Here is a 15,495-nt window from a genome sequence, read left to right as displayed (position 1 = left end):
ACCCACGCACACACGGGGAGAATATGCAGACTCCGTACAGACAGTGACCCAAGTCGGAATCAAACCTGGGACCCTGGAGCTGTGAATCAATTGTGCTATCCACAATGCTACCGTGCTGCTAATCTTTTTTTTTAGAATTTAAAGTGCCCAATTCATTTTTATTCAGGGGAAATTTAGTGTGGCCAATCCACCTACCCTGCACATCTTTGGGTTTTGGGGGTGAGACTCACGCAGACACGGGGAGAATGTGAAAACTCCACATGGACAGTAACCCGATGCTGGGATTGAACCCAGGTCCTTGGTGCCGTGAGGCACCGGTGCTAACCACTGCACCACAGTGCCACTCTAAGCTTTTCCGAATCTATCTCTATTAGATCGCCTTACAACCACTTTTTCATCATGGACAACAACTCCAGTTTGTCCAACCTAATGAACATAGAACATACAGTGCAGAAGGAGGCCATTCGGCCCATCGAGTCTGCACCGACCCACTTAAGCTCTCACTTCCACCCTATCCCTGTAACCCAATAACCCACCCTAACGTTTGGACACTGAGGGCAATTTAGCATAGCCAATCCACCTAACCTGCACGTCTTTGGACTATGGGAGGAAACTGGAGCACCCCGAGCATTCCTCATCCCTGGTACTGTTACCAACACTGGTTGCAATATTCTAGTCATGGACAAATCAGAGCGTTATCGAGTTCAGCATAGCTTCCCTGCTTTTGTACTCAATAACTCCATTTGTGAACATAAAATAATGAAAAATGTCATGGTTCCACACAATTATTGCTTGTGACAGAGCTTACTAATGTCATCTGAGAGTACCTTTAATAAATTAGTGTTTATAAATGGGTGTGTATATAAATATCTGTAATGAGAGTACATTTAAGAAATGGGTGTTTATTACTGCAGTGATGTCAGAGAATGGGTGGAGCTGGGCTGTCTGTCAGTTTTTTACTTTCATTATAGGTTGTTTGCTGCAGGGTGTGTTTTGGTTTTGTTTTCAGAGCTGGATAGCTGCAGTCACAGCCAGAAGGTGCATCTCTCTCTCTCTGTAATCTAAAGCAGTGTTCTTCAAAATTGGGGCGCGACCCACGGGTGAAAATGAAGTTACTGTGAAAAGCCCCTAGTCGCCACATTCCAGCGCCTGTCCGGGGAGGCTGGTACGGGAATTTAACCATGCTGCTGGCCTGCCTTGGTCTGCTTTAAAAGCCAGCGATTTAGCCCTGTGCTAAACCAGCCCCTTGGCTGGGTGGGTCGCGGGCGGGTGTCAGGAGTGTTGCGAAGCCATTGTCCGCGGCGCTCCCGATCATGCAAATCCCCGCGTAGCAGCCGGCTTTTCATAACGCCGGCTGCAAGCAGCTGTGAACATGTTAAAGAAAAATTTGACCGCATTGCACATGCGCTCCGATAATCAGGCACGCATGGGCAGTGCGGCCGCTATTTTTTTAAACGGTTGTAGCTTTTTGTTTTACAAGTTCTGTAGTGGTTTTTATTCATTTATTTTATTCATTTAATTTTTATTTTTTTCATTTATTCTATTCATTTTATTGTTTTTTACAAGTTCGGGGGGGGTTTTATTCATTTTTTTCATTTATTTTACTCATTTTATTTTTAATTTTTTTTTACAAGTTCAGGGGGGGTTTATTTGATAACATTTTACAGGAAAAAAATTCAGAACTTTGGACAGATGCAGACTCCATACTTTCCGACACCGGAAGGCTTCACCTTCATCCAACAGGTTCCATTGAAGGAACGTGTACGAGGGCCAAAGGGACCATTTCCTCCATTTTTGTCAGCAGCAAACAAGGTAAGAGAAAATGGTGGGTCGCGCAGGTCAGCCGGCATGGGTCGCGACAGTTGGCCGGGATGGGTCCCGAAGGTTGGCAGGTTGGTAAAAATGGGTCCCCGGAAAAAAATGTTTGAAGAACACTGATCTAAAGCCTGTAAATCGATCCTTTGGTGATTTAAAACTAATAACTGCTCTGAGTAGTGACTTTAACCTGATGTGCTTCTGTTTAAAGTTTTTTTTTTAAAGTCTTATGGATGTTAAAAGGACAGCTTAAGGATTACTTAGTGTTGTATTCTTTGGGGGTAATATTTGAATTGATGGTTGCTAAGATGTTTACTGTATGATTTTAAAAAGTTAACTTGAGTTCATAGAATAAACATTGTTTTCTTTTTAAAAATACTTTCCATTTCTGCTGTACCACACCTGTAGAGTGGGCCGTGTGCTCCCCATACCACAATCTATTAAATGTTGTGGGTCATGATACACTTTGGGATTCTCTAAACCCTGGCCCATAACACTAGGGAACAGGCAATTCTGGATTTAGTGATGTGTAATGAGGCAGTCTTGATTAGGGAATTTAAGGTGAAGGAACCCTTGTGTGTGGGGGGGCAGCAGTGACCACAATGTGATAGAATTTATCCTGAAGTTTGAGAGGGAGAAGCTGCAATAAGATGTAACGGTATTACAATTAAATAAGGGTAAGTACAAAGACATGAGGGAGGAGCTGTCGATTGGAAAAGGAGCCTAGCAGGGAAGACAGTGGAACAGCAATGGCAGGAGTTTTTGGGGGGTTATTCGGGAGACACAACAGAAATTCATCCCAAGGAGGAAGAAACATGCTAAGGGGAAGACAAGACATCCATGGCTGACGAGGGAAGTTAAGGACAGCATAAAAACTAAAGAAAATGCATACAAAGTGGCGAGGATTAGTGGGAAGCCAGAGGATTGGGAAGCCTTTAAAAGTGAGCCGAGGACAACTAAAAAAGCAATAAGGGGGGATAAGATGAAGTAATAATAATAATAATAATCGCTTATTGTCACAAGTAGGCTTCAATGAAGTTACTGTGAAACGCTCCTGGTCACCAAATTCCAGCGCCTTTCGGGGAGGCCGGTACGGGAATAGAACTCACGCTGCTGGCATTGTTCTGCATTACGAGCCAGCTGTTTAGCCTATTGTGCTAAACCAACCCCTTTATGAGTGCAAGCTAGCTAGTAATATAAAGGAAGCTAGGAAGAGGTTTTTTTTCAATATATAAAAGGTAAGAGAGAGGCAAAAATAGACATTGGACCACTGGAAAATGTGGCTGGAGAAGTAATAAGTAAGAGACAAATTGGATAGTTACTTCGCATCAATCTTCACGGTGGAAGGCACCAGTGGGATGCCAGAGCTCCAGGAGAACCAGGGGACAGAGGTGAGTGCAGTGCCTATTGCTAAGGAGAAGGTTCTGGGTAAACTGAAAGGTCTGAAGGTGGATAAATCATCTGGACCGGGTGGACTACACCCCAGGGTTCTAAAAAGAGATAGCTGAAGAGATTGTGGAGGCTTTGGTGCTGATCCTTCAGGAATCACTGGAGGCAGGAAGGGTCCCAGAGGACTGGAAAGTGGCTAATGTAACACCGCTGTTTAAGAAGGGAGGGAGGCAGAAGACGGGAAATTATAGGTCGTTTAGCCTGACTTCACTCATTGGTAAGATTTTAGAGTCCATTATTAAAGATGAGATTGTGGAGTACTTGGAAGTGCATGATAAAATGGGACTGAGCCAGCACGGCTTCATCAAGGGGAGGTCATGTCTGACAAATCTGTTAGAGTTCTTTGAGGAGGTAACAAGGAAGTTAGACAAAGGAGAACCATGGACTAGATTTATTTAGATTCCTAGACGTTCTTTGACAAGGTGCCGCATAGGAGATTGTTAAATAAGTTAAGAGCCCATGGTGTTCAGAGTAAGATCCTGGCATGGATAGAGGATTGGCTGACTGGCAGAAGGCAGAGAGTGAGGATAAAGGGGTCTTTTTCAGGATGGCAGCCGGTGTCTAGTGGTGTACCTCAGAGATCGGTGCTGGGAACACAACTTTTCACAATATACATTAATGATCTGGAGGAAGGAACTGAAGGTACAGTTGCTAAGTTTGCAGATGATACAAAGATCTGTAGAGGGGCAGGTAGTATTGAGGAAGCAGGCGGGCTGCAGAAGAAGCACCTGGACAGGCTAGGAGAGTGGGCAAAGAAGTGGCAGATGGAATACAATGTGGAAAAGTGTGAGGTTATGCACTTTGGCAGGAGAAATGGAGGCATAGACTATTTTCTAAATGGAAGATGCTTAGGAAATCAGAAGCACAAAGGAACTTCAGAGTCCTTGTTTACGATTCTCTTAAGGTTAACGTGCAGGTTCAGTCATCAGTTAGGAAGGCAAATGCAATGTTAGCATTCATGTCGAGAGGGCTAGAATACAAGACCAGGATTGTACATCTGAGGCCATATAAGGCTCTGGTCAGACCCCATTTGGAGTATTGTTAGCAGTTTTGGGCCCCATATCTCAGGGAGGAAGTGCTGGCCTTGGAAAGGGTCCAGAGGAGGTTCACAAGAATGATCCCTGGAAATAAGAGCTTGTTGTATGAGGAACGGTTGAGGACTCTGGTTCTGTACTCATTGGAGTTTAGAAGGATGAGGAAGGATCTTATTGAAACTTACAGGATACCACATGACCTGGATAGAGTGGACGTGGGGTGAGAATGTTTCCACTTGTAGGAAAAATTAGAAGCAGAGGACACAATCTCACACTAAAGGGACGATCCTTTAAAACAGAGATGAGGATGAATTTCTTCAGCCAGAGGGTGGTGAATCTGTGGAACTCTTTGCCGCAGAAGGCTGTGGAGGCCAAATCATTGAGTGTCTTTAAAACAGAGATAGATAGGTTCTTGCTTAATAAGGGGTTCAGGGGTTATAGGGAGAAGGCAGAAGAATGGGGATGAGAAAAATATTAGCCATGATTGAATGGCGGAGCAGACTTGGTGGGCCAAGTTGCCTAATTCTGCTCCTATGTCTTATGTTCTTATGGAAATGTTCAGCGTTAATTTTTACTAATGTTTAGATCATCTTTCTCTTAAGAGAGGATACAGGCATATGACCTCCTCTGAAATGCGATGGCACAGCACTTTGACACATTGATACATATGACTTCAAAATCATAGGATACAGATTCAATATGCCAGGTAGAAAACCTCCCCACCGGGAAAAATGAGAAGTTGGTGGGGAGTCATTCCTGTGCCAACTTCCCAGTCAGTGCTTTGAGGTAATGAAGGACGTTACTGATGTTCCCATGGGTATAATTGGTGCTAATTTGATGACAGGTTTTGTGCCCTGTCATCCCCAAAAAGAGCAATAACTTCACCCACAGGATAACAGGAGTAATATGACATTCTTGAAACTAGAGGGAAAACATTACAATGATTTGGAGAAACTACCATAATTAAATGTTAAGGAAACACAAGTGGAAAAATACAAAGATTAACTCAAGTGTTGTTTCTAGTGAACCTGAGTCTCAAAGCAATGGCTGTAAAGTGACTCACCTCTTTCCATGCACAATATCTTTCTGCTTTGATGATCATATCCACAATAATGATGTGGTTGACTCTTGCTGCCACTCCCAGTGGAGTTTTACCTTGCTTGAGAACAAGAAATTAGAAAGTGAAATACTTACTTCAGTAAATTATACGTCCTGGACTCCTGACATTATAATATCTAGCATCAGTGCAACCATATTTGATACATATTTTCTCAAACTAATAGTAAATAAACAACCCAAGGACTGTACTAACTTATTAATTCACTTAAGCATGGAAGTGATGATTACTATAATTTTAAATATCTCTTCTCAGTATTTGGGGAGTCTGACTGATCATTTCTAAATGTGACATGTTACATCTTTCTTGGATTAAATGCAAAAAAATAGTGCTTATATTAACATACAAAAACGTTTAATAAAAATATGCAACCAAAATGTAAGTTATATATACTGGGTCGGATTCAACAGACAAATGTTAAAGTCCGCTTTTGGGTGGGTTTAGTGGGTCTTTCTCAGCGGCTGCAGCGCCAAGAAACACTCAATTATTCAACGGCACTTGCTGTTTATTTTAGCCTCGGGGAGTTTCGCCCCACCGAGGCTACACTTAGTGAGGTTCACTGCTGACAAGCTGATCTTGCGGGCTGATCGCAGATCGGGGCGCCATTATGATCAGCAGTCCCAATCCTCCCCACTCTCCAACCTTATTGAGGACCTCTCACCCATTCTCCCCCCTCCTCAATGGGCAAGGTCCCCCGGGCCCGAACCTTGCAGTGCCAACCTGGCACCCGGGTATAAGAACATAAGAACTAGGAGCAGGAGTAGGCCATCTGGCCCCTCGAGCCGCCATTCAATGAGATCATGGCTGATCTTATGTGGACTCAGCTCCACTTTCCGGCCCGAACACCATAACCCTGAATCCCTTTAATCTTCAAAAAACTATCTATTTTTATCTTAAAAACATTTATTGAAGGAGCCTCAACTGCTTCACTGGGCAAGAAATTCCATAGATTCACAACCCTTTGGGTGAAGAAGTTCCTCCTAAGCTCAGTATTCTCCTTATTTTGAGGCTATGCCTCCTAGTTCTGCTTTTACCCGCCAGTGGAAACAACCAGCCCGCATCTATCCTATCTATTCCCTTCATCATTTTATATATTTCTATAAGATCCCCCCCCCCCCCCCCCGGCCTCCTTCTAAATTCCAACGAGTACAGTCCCAGTTTACTCAACCTCTCCTCGTAATCCAATCCCTTCAGGTCAGGGATTAACCGAGTGAATCTCCTCTGCACACCCTCCAGCTCCAGTACGTCCTTTCTCAGGTAAGGAGACCAAAACTGAACACAATACTCCAGGTGTGGCCTCATTAACACCTTATATAATTGCAGCATAACCTCCCTAGTCTTAAACTCCATCCCTCTAGCAATGAAGGACAAAACTCCATTTGCCTTCCGAATCACCTGTTGCACCTGTAAACCAACTTTTTGCGACTCATGCACCAGCACACCCAGGTCTCTCTGCACAGCAGCATGTTTTAATATTTTATCATTTAAATAATAATCCCTTTTGCTGTTATTCCTACCAAAATGGATAATCTCACATTTGTCAACATTGTATTCCATCTGCCAGGCCCTAGCCCATTCATTTAACCTATCCAAATCCCTCTGCAGACTTCCAGTATCCTCTGCACTTTTCGCTTTACCACTCATCTTAGTGTCATCTGCAAACTTGGACACATTGCACTTGGTCCCCAACTCCAAATCATCTATGTAAATTGTGAACAATTGTAGGCCCAACACTGATCCCTGAGGGACACCACTAGCTACTGATTGTCAACCAGAGAAACACCCATTAATCCCCACTCTTTGCTTTCTATTAATTAACCAATCCTCTATCCATGCTACTACTTTACCCTTAATGCCATGCATCTTTATCTTATGCAGCAACCTTTTGTGTGGCACCTTGTCAAAAGCTTTCTGGATATCTAGATATACTACATCCATTGGCTCCCCGTTATCTACTGCACTGGTAATGTCCTCAAAAAATTCCACTAAATTAGTTAGGGACGACCTGCCCTTTATGATCCAATGCTGCGCCTGCCCAATGGGACCATTTCTGTGCACTGCCAGTCTAGCACAGTGAGCTGTTCCCCTGGCATCCTGGCAGTGGCACATGGCAGTGCCACATGGTGCCAGGTTGGCCATGCCAAAATGCCCAGGAGCCAGGGGTAATGCCAGGGTACGACCCTGCCCTGTCCCCGCTCATCTAGGCATCTCCAATGATCGGCAAGACCCCCCCCCCCCAAGGTGCCTCCGCCATTCCATTAGATCATGGCTGATCATCTATCTCAACACTATGGGGCAATTGGTCATTCAAGAATGAAAGAGAAGTCCTAACACAGTTATATTTGTGGTATATAAGATACAGCCAAACAATTCTCTTCATGTTTCACAGCTCTCTCTCAGGCACACAATTGAGGGGTTTTCTCCATCCCATATTCAAGATCCAGAACCAGCTGGATTTGTGGTTTAAAGAAAAAGGCAAACAATTGGAGACTGAGCAGGCTTAGGTCTGTACCTGACATTCTGGACTCTGGATTCAGGATTAGGAACATAAAAATTAGGAGCAGGAGTACGCCATTCAGCCCCCCTAGTCTGCTCCGCCATTCAATAAGATCATGGCTGAGTTGATTGTGATCTCAACCCCACTTTCCTACCAAACACGTATACCTGTTGACTCTCTTGTTAATCAAGAATCTATCTGATGGATCTGTTTTATTCTCCTTGAATGGGCACCACAGTGGCACAGTGGTTAGCGCTGCTGCCTTACAATTCCAGACCCGGGTCACTCTCTGTGTGGAGTTTGCACTTTCTCCCCATGTCTACGTGTGTTTCCTCCGGGAGCTCCAGTACCCTCCCACAGTCCAAAGATGTGCAGGGATTATGGGATTACGGGGATAGGGCAGGGAAGTGGGCCTAGGTAGGACGCTCCTTCAGAGGGTCAGTACAGACTCGATAGGCCAAAATGGCTTCCTTTGGCACTGTAGTTATTCTATGATTCTATGCTATGAAAACACCACCGACGATTCATTGGATGATTAGTAAATCTGATATGCAATATTGGACCTGGGTGTTAGAGCATCAAGGTGGCTGCATGTCATAAAGATAGTCTGTGCTGTGAGAGCTACCAAGGCATTGCTGGGTGGCTGATGGAGCACGACAACACTCACCCATCTATGTCCCTGTGTGTGGTTATAACGCCTGCTTCACAGAGAGGCAAACTGCTGCAACTGAATTTTTAGTCTTAACACTGTGGAACCAATGGGACATGGCATTTCAAAAGGATGGCGGAAATGCACTCACATTATGGTTCTGTCCACCACATGGTACCTGGAACCCACTTTGCACAGGTTCAAAGCCATGCTTGTCAGTTAATGTGTCTTTTCTTTCAGTAATATCCAAGTTCTGTACTACCAAACGATTGTTTATATCTGTGTTCTGCTGTTTGTCATCGTAAAATATATATTATGTTTATTTTTCTGTTATAGATGTTAACTATCGTAGTTCAGCGTGAAATGGATATTGTCTCGCTGCTAAAAATCTAGAGGGCAGGTGAGGAGAAACCCATGAAAGAATAAAGAAGGTGGTGGAAGCTGACATCTTAAATAATTTTCAAAGTAATTTGTACAGGTTTGCAGGTAAGGAACCAACAGGGTTACGGAGAAAAGTGGGTTTGTGGGAATGAGCACAACAGCTGGTTCAGAGCCAGCACAGACACAATGGGCCAAATGGTCTCCTTCGGGGCTGTAAGTTTCTATGATTCTGTTGAGCAACTAGTGACTATTCTCCTTTTGGTCAAGGTTGGCTCCAACTGAAGATGGTTGCTGAAACCGGTTTGCGATTGAAAAAGTAGGATTGTATTGCTCACTCAAGTGACAACCAATTAGCCTCTTGAAATCTTGGCAGCTCATTAAATCAGATCCAATGCCATATTTACTGATTTTCTTTGAATTCGTTCCAATATCTCAGTATAATTTCATAATTGTATTCAAGTGTGGTCCACCAATGTTTTAGCATCACTGTATTCTTGACAGTAGGCAGTTGATGGGTCAAATGGCATGTGCCAAAAAGGGCAGGATCTACTGAAACTTACTATTGTGGCTGCTGGTGGCATACATATTAACAAAAAATTCAAAATCTTCCCCTATTGAATACTCTGCAATATTTGCTGCTTTAAAAGCTATTCAGTGCATTTTAAATTTGTGTTTCATTCACTAATGGGATATGGGTTTCACTGGCTAGGTCAGCAGCATTTATTGCCCATCCTTAGTTGTCCTTAAGAAGGTGGTGTTTAGCAGCCTTCTTGAACCACGGTCGTCGCTGAGGTGTGGGTGTGCCCACAGTTCTGTTAGGGATGGAGTTCCAGACATTTGACCCAGCGACAATGAAGGAACGGTGATATCTTTCCAAGTCAGGGTGGTGTGTGATTTGGAGGGGAATCTCCAGGTGGTGGGTTTCCAGGTATCTGCTGCTCTTGTCCTTCTAGAAGGTAATGATCGTGGGTTTGGAAGATGCTGCCTAAGGAACCTTGGCGAGTTCCTGCAGTGCATCTTGTAGATGGTACACATGGCTGCCTCTGTTTGTTGGTGGTGAAGGGCGTGATTGCTTGTGGAAGGGGGAGCAATCAAGCGCTGCTTTGTTCTGAATGATGTTGAGCTTATTGAGCGCTGTTGGAGCTGCACTCATCCAGGCAAGTGGAGAGTATTCCAACACACCCCTGATTTGTTCCTTGTAGATGCGACAGGCTTTGGGGAGGCAGGAGGTGAGTTACTCACTGCAGCATTCCTAGCCTTTGACCTGCTCGTGTAGCCACAGTATTTATATGGCTAATCCAGTTTAGTTTCTAGTCAATGGTGACACCCAGAATGTTGACAGTGCGAAAATTCAGTGATGGTCATGCCTTTGAAGGTTAAGGGGTGAAATCCTCTCATGTTGTTGATGGTTATTGACTAGCACTTGTGTGGCGTGAATGTAACTTGCCACTTGTCAGACCAAGCGTGGATATTGTCCAGATGTTGCTGCAGTTATTTTTTTAATAAACATTTTATGGAGGTTTTTTTTTGGTATTACAACAACAAAATAAACAATATACATGTATCTATAAACATAGTGCAAATGCCGTCTTCCTCCCTTACAGGTCCCACCTTCATTAACCCCCTACTCTAAGCCAAACTAGTCCACTACTCTAAACTAATCTACCCCCCCCCCTCCCCCCCTTCTGCTGACGATTAATTTTCTGAAAAGAAGTCGACGAACGGTTGCCACCTCCGTGTGAACCCTAACATTGACCCTCTCAAGGCAAACTTGATTTTCTCCAAACAGAGAAAGCTAGCCATGTCAGATAGCCAGGTCTCTAACTTCAGGGGCTTTGAGTCCCTCCAAATTAATAATATCCGTCTCCGGGATACCAGGGAAGCAAAGGCCAGAACGTCTGCCTCTTTCTCCTCCTGGATTCCCAGATCTTCCGACGCCTCGAAAATCGCCACCTCTGGACTCGGTGCCACCCTTCATTTTAACACCGCGGACATGACGTCTGCAAGCCCCTGCCAGAATCCCCCAAGCTTCGGACATGTCTAGAACATGTGGACATAGTTCGCTGGCCCTCCCACACGCTTTGCACACCTATCTTCTATCCCAAAGAACCTGCTCATCCAGGCCACTGTCATATGAGCCCGGTGAACAACCTTAAATTGTATCAGGCTGAGCCTGGCACATGATGTAGATGTGTTGACTCTACTCAATGTGTCCACCCACAGACCATCCTCTATCTCTCCTCCCAGCTCCTCCTCCCACTTGCGCTTCAGCTCCTCGGTCTGCATCTCCTCTGACCCCATAAGTTCCTTGTAAATGTCAGAGACCCTCCCTCCCCCCCACCCACCCTCTGGAAACTACCCCGTCCTGAATCCCCCTTGGTGGTAAGAGCGGGAAGGTTGAAATCTGCCTACATAGGAAGTCCCACACCTGCAGATACCTGAATTTGTTTCCCTTTGCAAACCAAACTTCTCCTCCAGCTCCCTCAAGGTAGGAAAGCTCCCCTCTATAAACATATCCCCCATCCTCTCAATCCCTGCTCTCTGCCATCTCCCAAAACCCCCCCCCCCCGTCCACCTTTCCCGGGGAAAAACGGTGATTATTACAGATTGGAGACCAAACCAATGCTTCTTGCTGCAGTTATACATGAACTGCTTCAATATCTGAGGGGTCGTGAATGGTGCTGCACATTACGCAATTATCAATGGACAAGCCCACTTCTGACCTTATGAGGATAAACTGGGAAGGCAGTGGCATTGTGGTATTGTCGCTGGACTATTCATGCTCTGGGGACACGGATTCGAATCCCACCAAGGCAATTAAATACAAATCTGGACTTAAAATTCGAATGATGACCATGAAACTATTGTCGATTGTCGTAAAAACCCATCTGGTTCACTAATGTCATTTAAGGAAGGAAATCTGTCATTCTTACCTGGTCTGGCCTACATGCGACACCAGAACCACAGCAATGTGGTTAACTCATAAATGCCCTCAGGGGTGGGCAATAAATGCTGGCCCAGTGTGGCCCACATCCCACGAATAAATAAAGAAAACTAATACAAATTTTTCCATGACCCAGGACTGACAGAATATCTAAAAGCAGGTTGAACACATTTTCAGTACATGTCATTTGGAAGTGTTGACCTTCCCATAGGTCAGCATTGCCTCTTAAATTAACTGCAAATCCCATACCACTGTCTATTTCATCTTTGACCAATTAAACGCTGAACATAACCTGTGTTGGACTATAATGTGTATACCTCAACACCATTTCAAATTCCCACATGCCATCCAATACCTCACGCTGTATATCGTCAACAAACCTTGTCCTTTTGTTTTAAGTCAGTGTCTGCTTTCAGCAGGAGATCCACTATGTCAGCTTTTCCAAGCTCAGCCGCCAGGTGCAATGGAATCTGGTTTCTCTGGAGGGCAACAAAAGATTAATTTGTCTAAGAACATTCTAAATTATTCCCTAGGACACCATTCCAGGTTTGCTCTTCATTATTTTTCCACTGCCCTGCTGATAATCCAGAACATATTCATTCTGGAATGTTGGCACTGTTTCAGGAATCAAGTATCCCAGAGGAGATGAGAACCAATGCTACCGGCATTCCTCCCAATATACTGTTAAAAATGGGTCAGCGGGCAGCACAGTGGCGCAGTGGGTTCGCCCTGCTGCCTCACGGCGCCGAGGTCCCAGGTTCGATCCCGGCTCTGGGTCACTGTCCGTGTGGAGTTTGCACATTCTCCCCGTGTCTGCGTGGGTTTCGCCCCCACAACCCAAAGATGTGCAGGCTAGGTGGATTGGCCATGCTAAATTGCCCCTTATTTGGAAAAAATTAATTGGGTACTCTAAATTATTTTTTTTTTAAATGGGTCAGCAAAAAGGGACATTCAGTTATGGCACTAGAGGAATAGGTCATCTATTTTGATGCTTCCCAAAGCAGGTTTTAATGTTAAGTATGAGAATTTGTTTAGAAACTATCTTCCTGTTTGTTTGACTGATGTTTGATTCTGGTACTCAATCCTTAAAGGAAGGACAGGCATTGTTTATGCCCAAAGGATCGTCACCAATTATAGAACTAATTGTAAAGAATAATGTTATGGTCAAATTCAAATGGCCTGAATGTTAATGCTGATCCCTTTAACGCATTCACTAAATTTTCATTTACTTTCTTCCTTTTCGATGTCAATCAGGTGAAGTTTTAACGTAATAGTTTATCAAATATTTAAATTCACTGGCAAAGTTCAAACACATATACATTGCCTTTAATGTCCAAAAAGGTTAGGTGGGGTTACTGATTACGAGGATAGGGTGGAGTTGGGTGCTCTTTCCAAGGGCTGGTGCAGACTCAATGGACCGAATGGCCTACTTCTGCACTGTAAATTCTATGATTCAGTTCCCCCCCTCTGAGGAGATTCCCCACCTCCTAAATTCCAGGGTAACTGAAAGGAGACGAAGGCCCAACATCACCAGCTTCTGACCCCTTTTCTTCTGCCCTGTACCCTGGAGTTGATCATCACCCCAAATCAGAGGAAAAGCAGCCCTTTTCTAATCTATTCCCCAACAACTGTGACACATGCACATGATTATTTGTCTGAATCCAAACAGGTTAGCTTTTAAAGACTTACCTCATCTAAAATGTTAACATCACACTTGGATTCCACAAGGAGCTGTGCGACTAGGGTATGTTGGTTTTTAACAGCTATATGTAGAGGGGATTCCTTTCTCTGCAAGGGATTGGAAAAAAGAAAGTCACAGGACTGAATCACAGTGTCACTGTTATAGGACTTGTAATTCTGAGCTGACACATGATTTCTCCCCCTTCCCAGCCCATGGTACTTACATTATTTTGACCATTGCAAGCAATTCCAGCATCAAGGAGGACCAAAGCCATGGCACTATCACCTTTCTCGGCTGCGACGTGCATGGGGCTCAAATTGGTCTGAAAGGAAATTAAGCATTGTCAAATTACATTTACAAATGAACCAGCACTGTGAATCACTTCAGTGAGGCGACGGTCCACCCTCCAACTCTCAACCTGCCATGCTGAAATCTCAGAAAATTCACAATTTTCCTTCAATTTTCAAGCACACCATCATTGGAGTTCTGTCGACAGGATCCTCTAGTTCGCCGGCAGTGCACCCCCCCCCCCCCCCCCCCCCCCCCCCCGCCCACAGATTTCCCAACGGCGTAGGGGTGGCCACCATGGGAACCCCCATTGGTTGGCTGCAGGAACACGAAAAGCAGGAAAACGCGGCTGGAAGACCAGAGATCCTCGCCCCATATCTTTGATTTCAAATTTTCTGTATTACTTAGGCTATACTTTCCTCACACCTCCGCTCATCCCTTCTCTCACTACTCCCTCTCCCTCCTCCCTTCCTTCCCTCTTTCCCTCTCCTGCCTTTCTCTCTATTCCCCCCAACCCACATTTCTTCCTCCTCTCCCCACATTTCATTTCTGCTCCAACCTGCCCCCAGGATTTGAGGCAAGCAGCCGATAATCATTTCTGAGAATGGGTGAACTGCCTGTGAAGGAGTGACAGGCACATACAACCCCCCACTGGCAGGTCTTCTGCCTACCAGTAGTGGAGATGGTGCCTTCTTGAGGCCGGAGTCTGAAGGAATCTCAGTCCCTTTGCCTCAAATGTGTTTTGATGCCACTGATAAATTTAGAGAAGATTCAACTAAGATAAATTAGAGAACAAGTTATTTTCTAGAGGCTACAAAGGGTTTGAGGTACCTTTGGTAAAATATTGATGTCACTTCCTGCTTCCATGAGCAGGTTCACACACTCCTGATGATTTCCCACAGCAGCCAGATAGAATGCAGTCTTACCCTCCTGTCAGTAATACAAAGGTGTTAGTGTATAATGTAATAATGTATCGTACCAAACAAAACTTCACTGCACAGGGAATCAAAATATTGGAAAATTTAGGAAGTTGAAGTGTTGGCTAGTGTAGACTTGAGAGATGAACAGACACTTCCAACACTGATGAAGGTTCAACTCAATTTTATTAACTACTTCTAACTAACTAACACACGATGACTGTGGGTCTAAATGATGCTAACTTAAACTAGAGACCTAAGCCTTGTCCGAACCAGTTGATTCTCTCAGCACGTGTTGTGAGTCCGTGCTGGACTGGATGAGTTCTTGTTACACTGAGAGGCAGCACCCAGAATGAGCGGGAACCATGGTGCCCTCTGCCTTTATAGTGTGTGTATTCTAACTGGTGATTGGCTGCGGTGTTTGTACATGTTGATTGGTCCCTGCGTGTGTCCATCAGTGTGTGTCTGCACCATGATATACTGATGTATATTATGACAGAGGTGAGCCGTTTCATGGGAGAACCTGTCCTGCCGTTCAGTGAGATTATGGTTGATTTGCAGCCTAATTCCATTTACCTGTAATTTCCCCATTAACACCTTAGTAATTATCACCGGGTGCAACGTAACTAACATGAGTTAACAGCAGGTTATGGCCAGTACGAACTATAGATCACACTTCAGGAGAATACAAGCATTTCCATCACTGCAGTGCGTATGCATACA

General features: G+C 44.5%; 1 protein-coding gene across 3 annotated transcripts in view; it reads right to left on the bottom strand.

The window, feature by feature from the left end:
* Positions 1–15,495, bottom strand: part of ankdd1b (ankyrin repeat and death domain containing 1B) — a 152,799-nt gene that overhangs the window by 95,160 nt on the left and 42,144 nt on the right. For all 3 annotated transcript variants that reach the window (XM_038805518.1, XM_038805517.1, XM_038805519.1), the window contains exons 8-12: positions 14,687–14,785; positions 13,791–13,889; positions 13,576–13,674; positions 12,267–12,365; positions 5,362–5,457 (exon numbers count right to left, since the gene is read on the bottom strand). In XM_038805518.1, the coding sequence (XP_038661446.1) occupies positions 5,362–5,457; positions 12,267–12,365; positions 13,576–13,674; positions 13,791–13,889; positions 14,687–14,785 (492 nt within the window). The remainder of the gene's footprint in view (positions 1–5,361; positions 5,458–12,266; positions 12,366–13,575; positions 13,675–13,790; positions 13,890–14,686; positions 14,786–15,495) is intronic.

The sequence above is a fragment of the Scyliorhinus canicula genome, chromosome 8, assembly GCF_902713615.1.
Source record: "Scyliorhinus canicula chromosome 8, sScyCan1.1, whole genome shotgun sequence".
NCBI classification, from domain to species: domain Eukaryota; kingdom Metazoa; phylum Chordata; class Chondrichthyes; order Carcharhiniformes; family Scyliorhinidae; genus Scyliorhinus; species Scyliorhinus canicula.
This window is presented reverse-complemented; position numbering and strand designations above follow the sequence as displayed.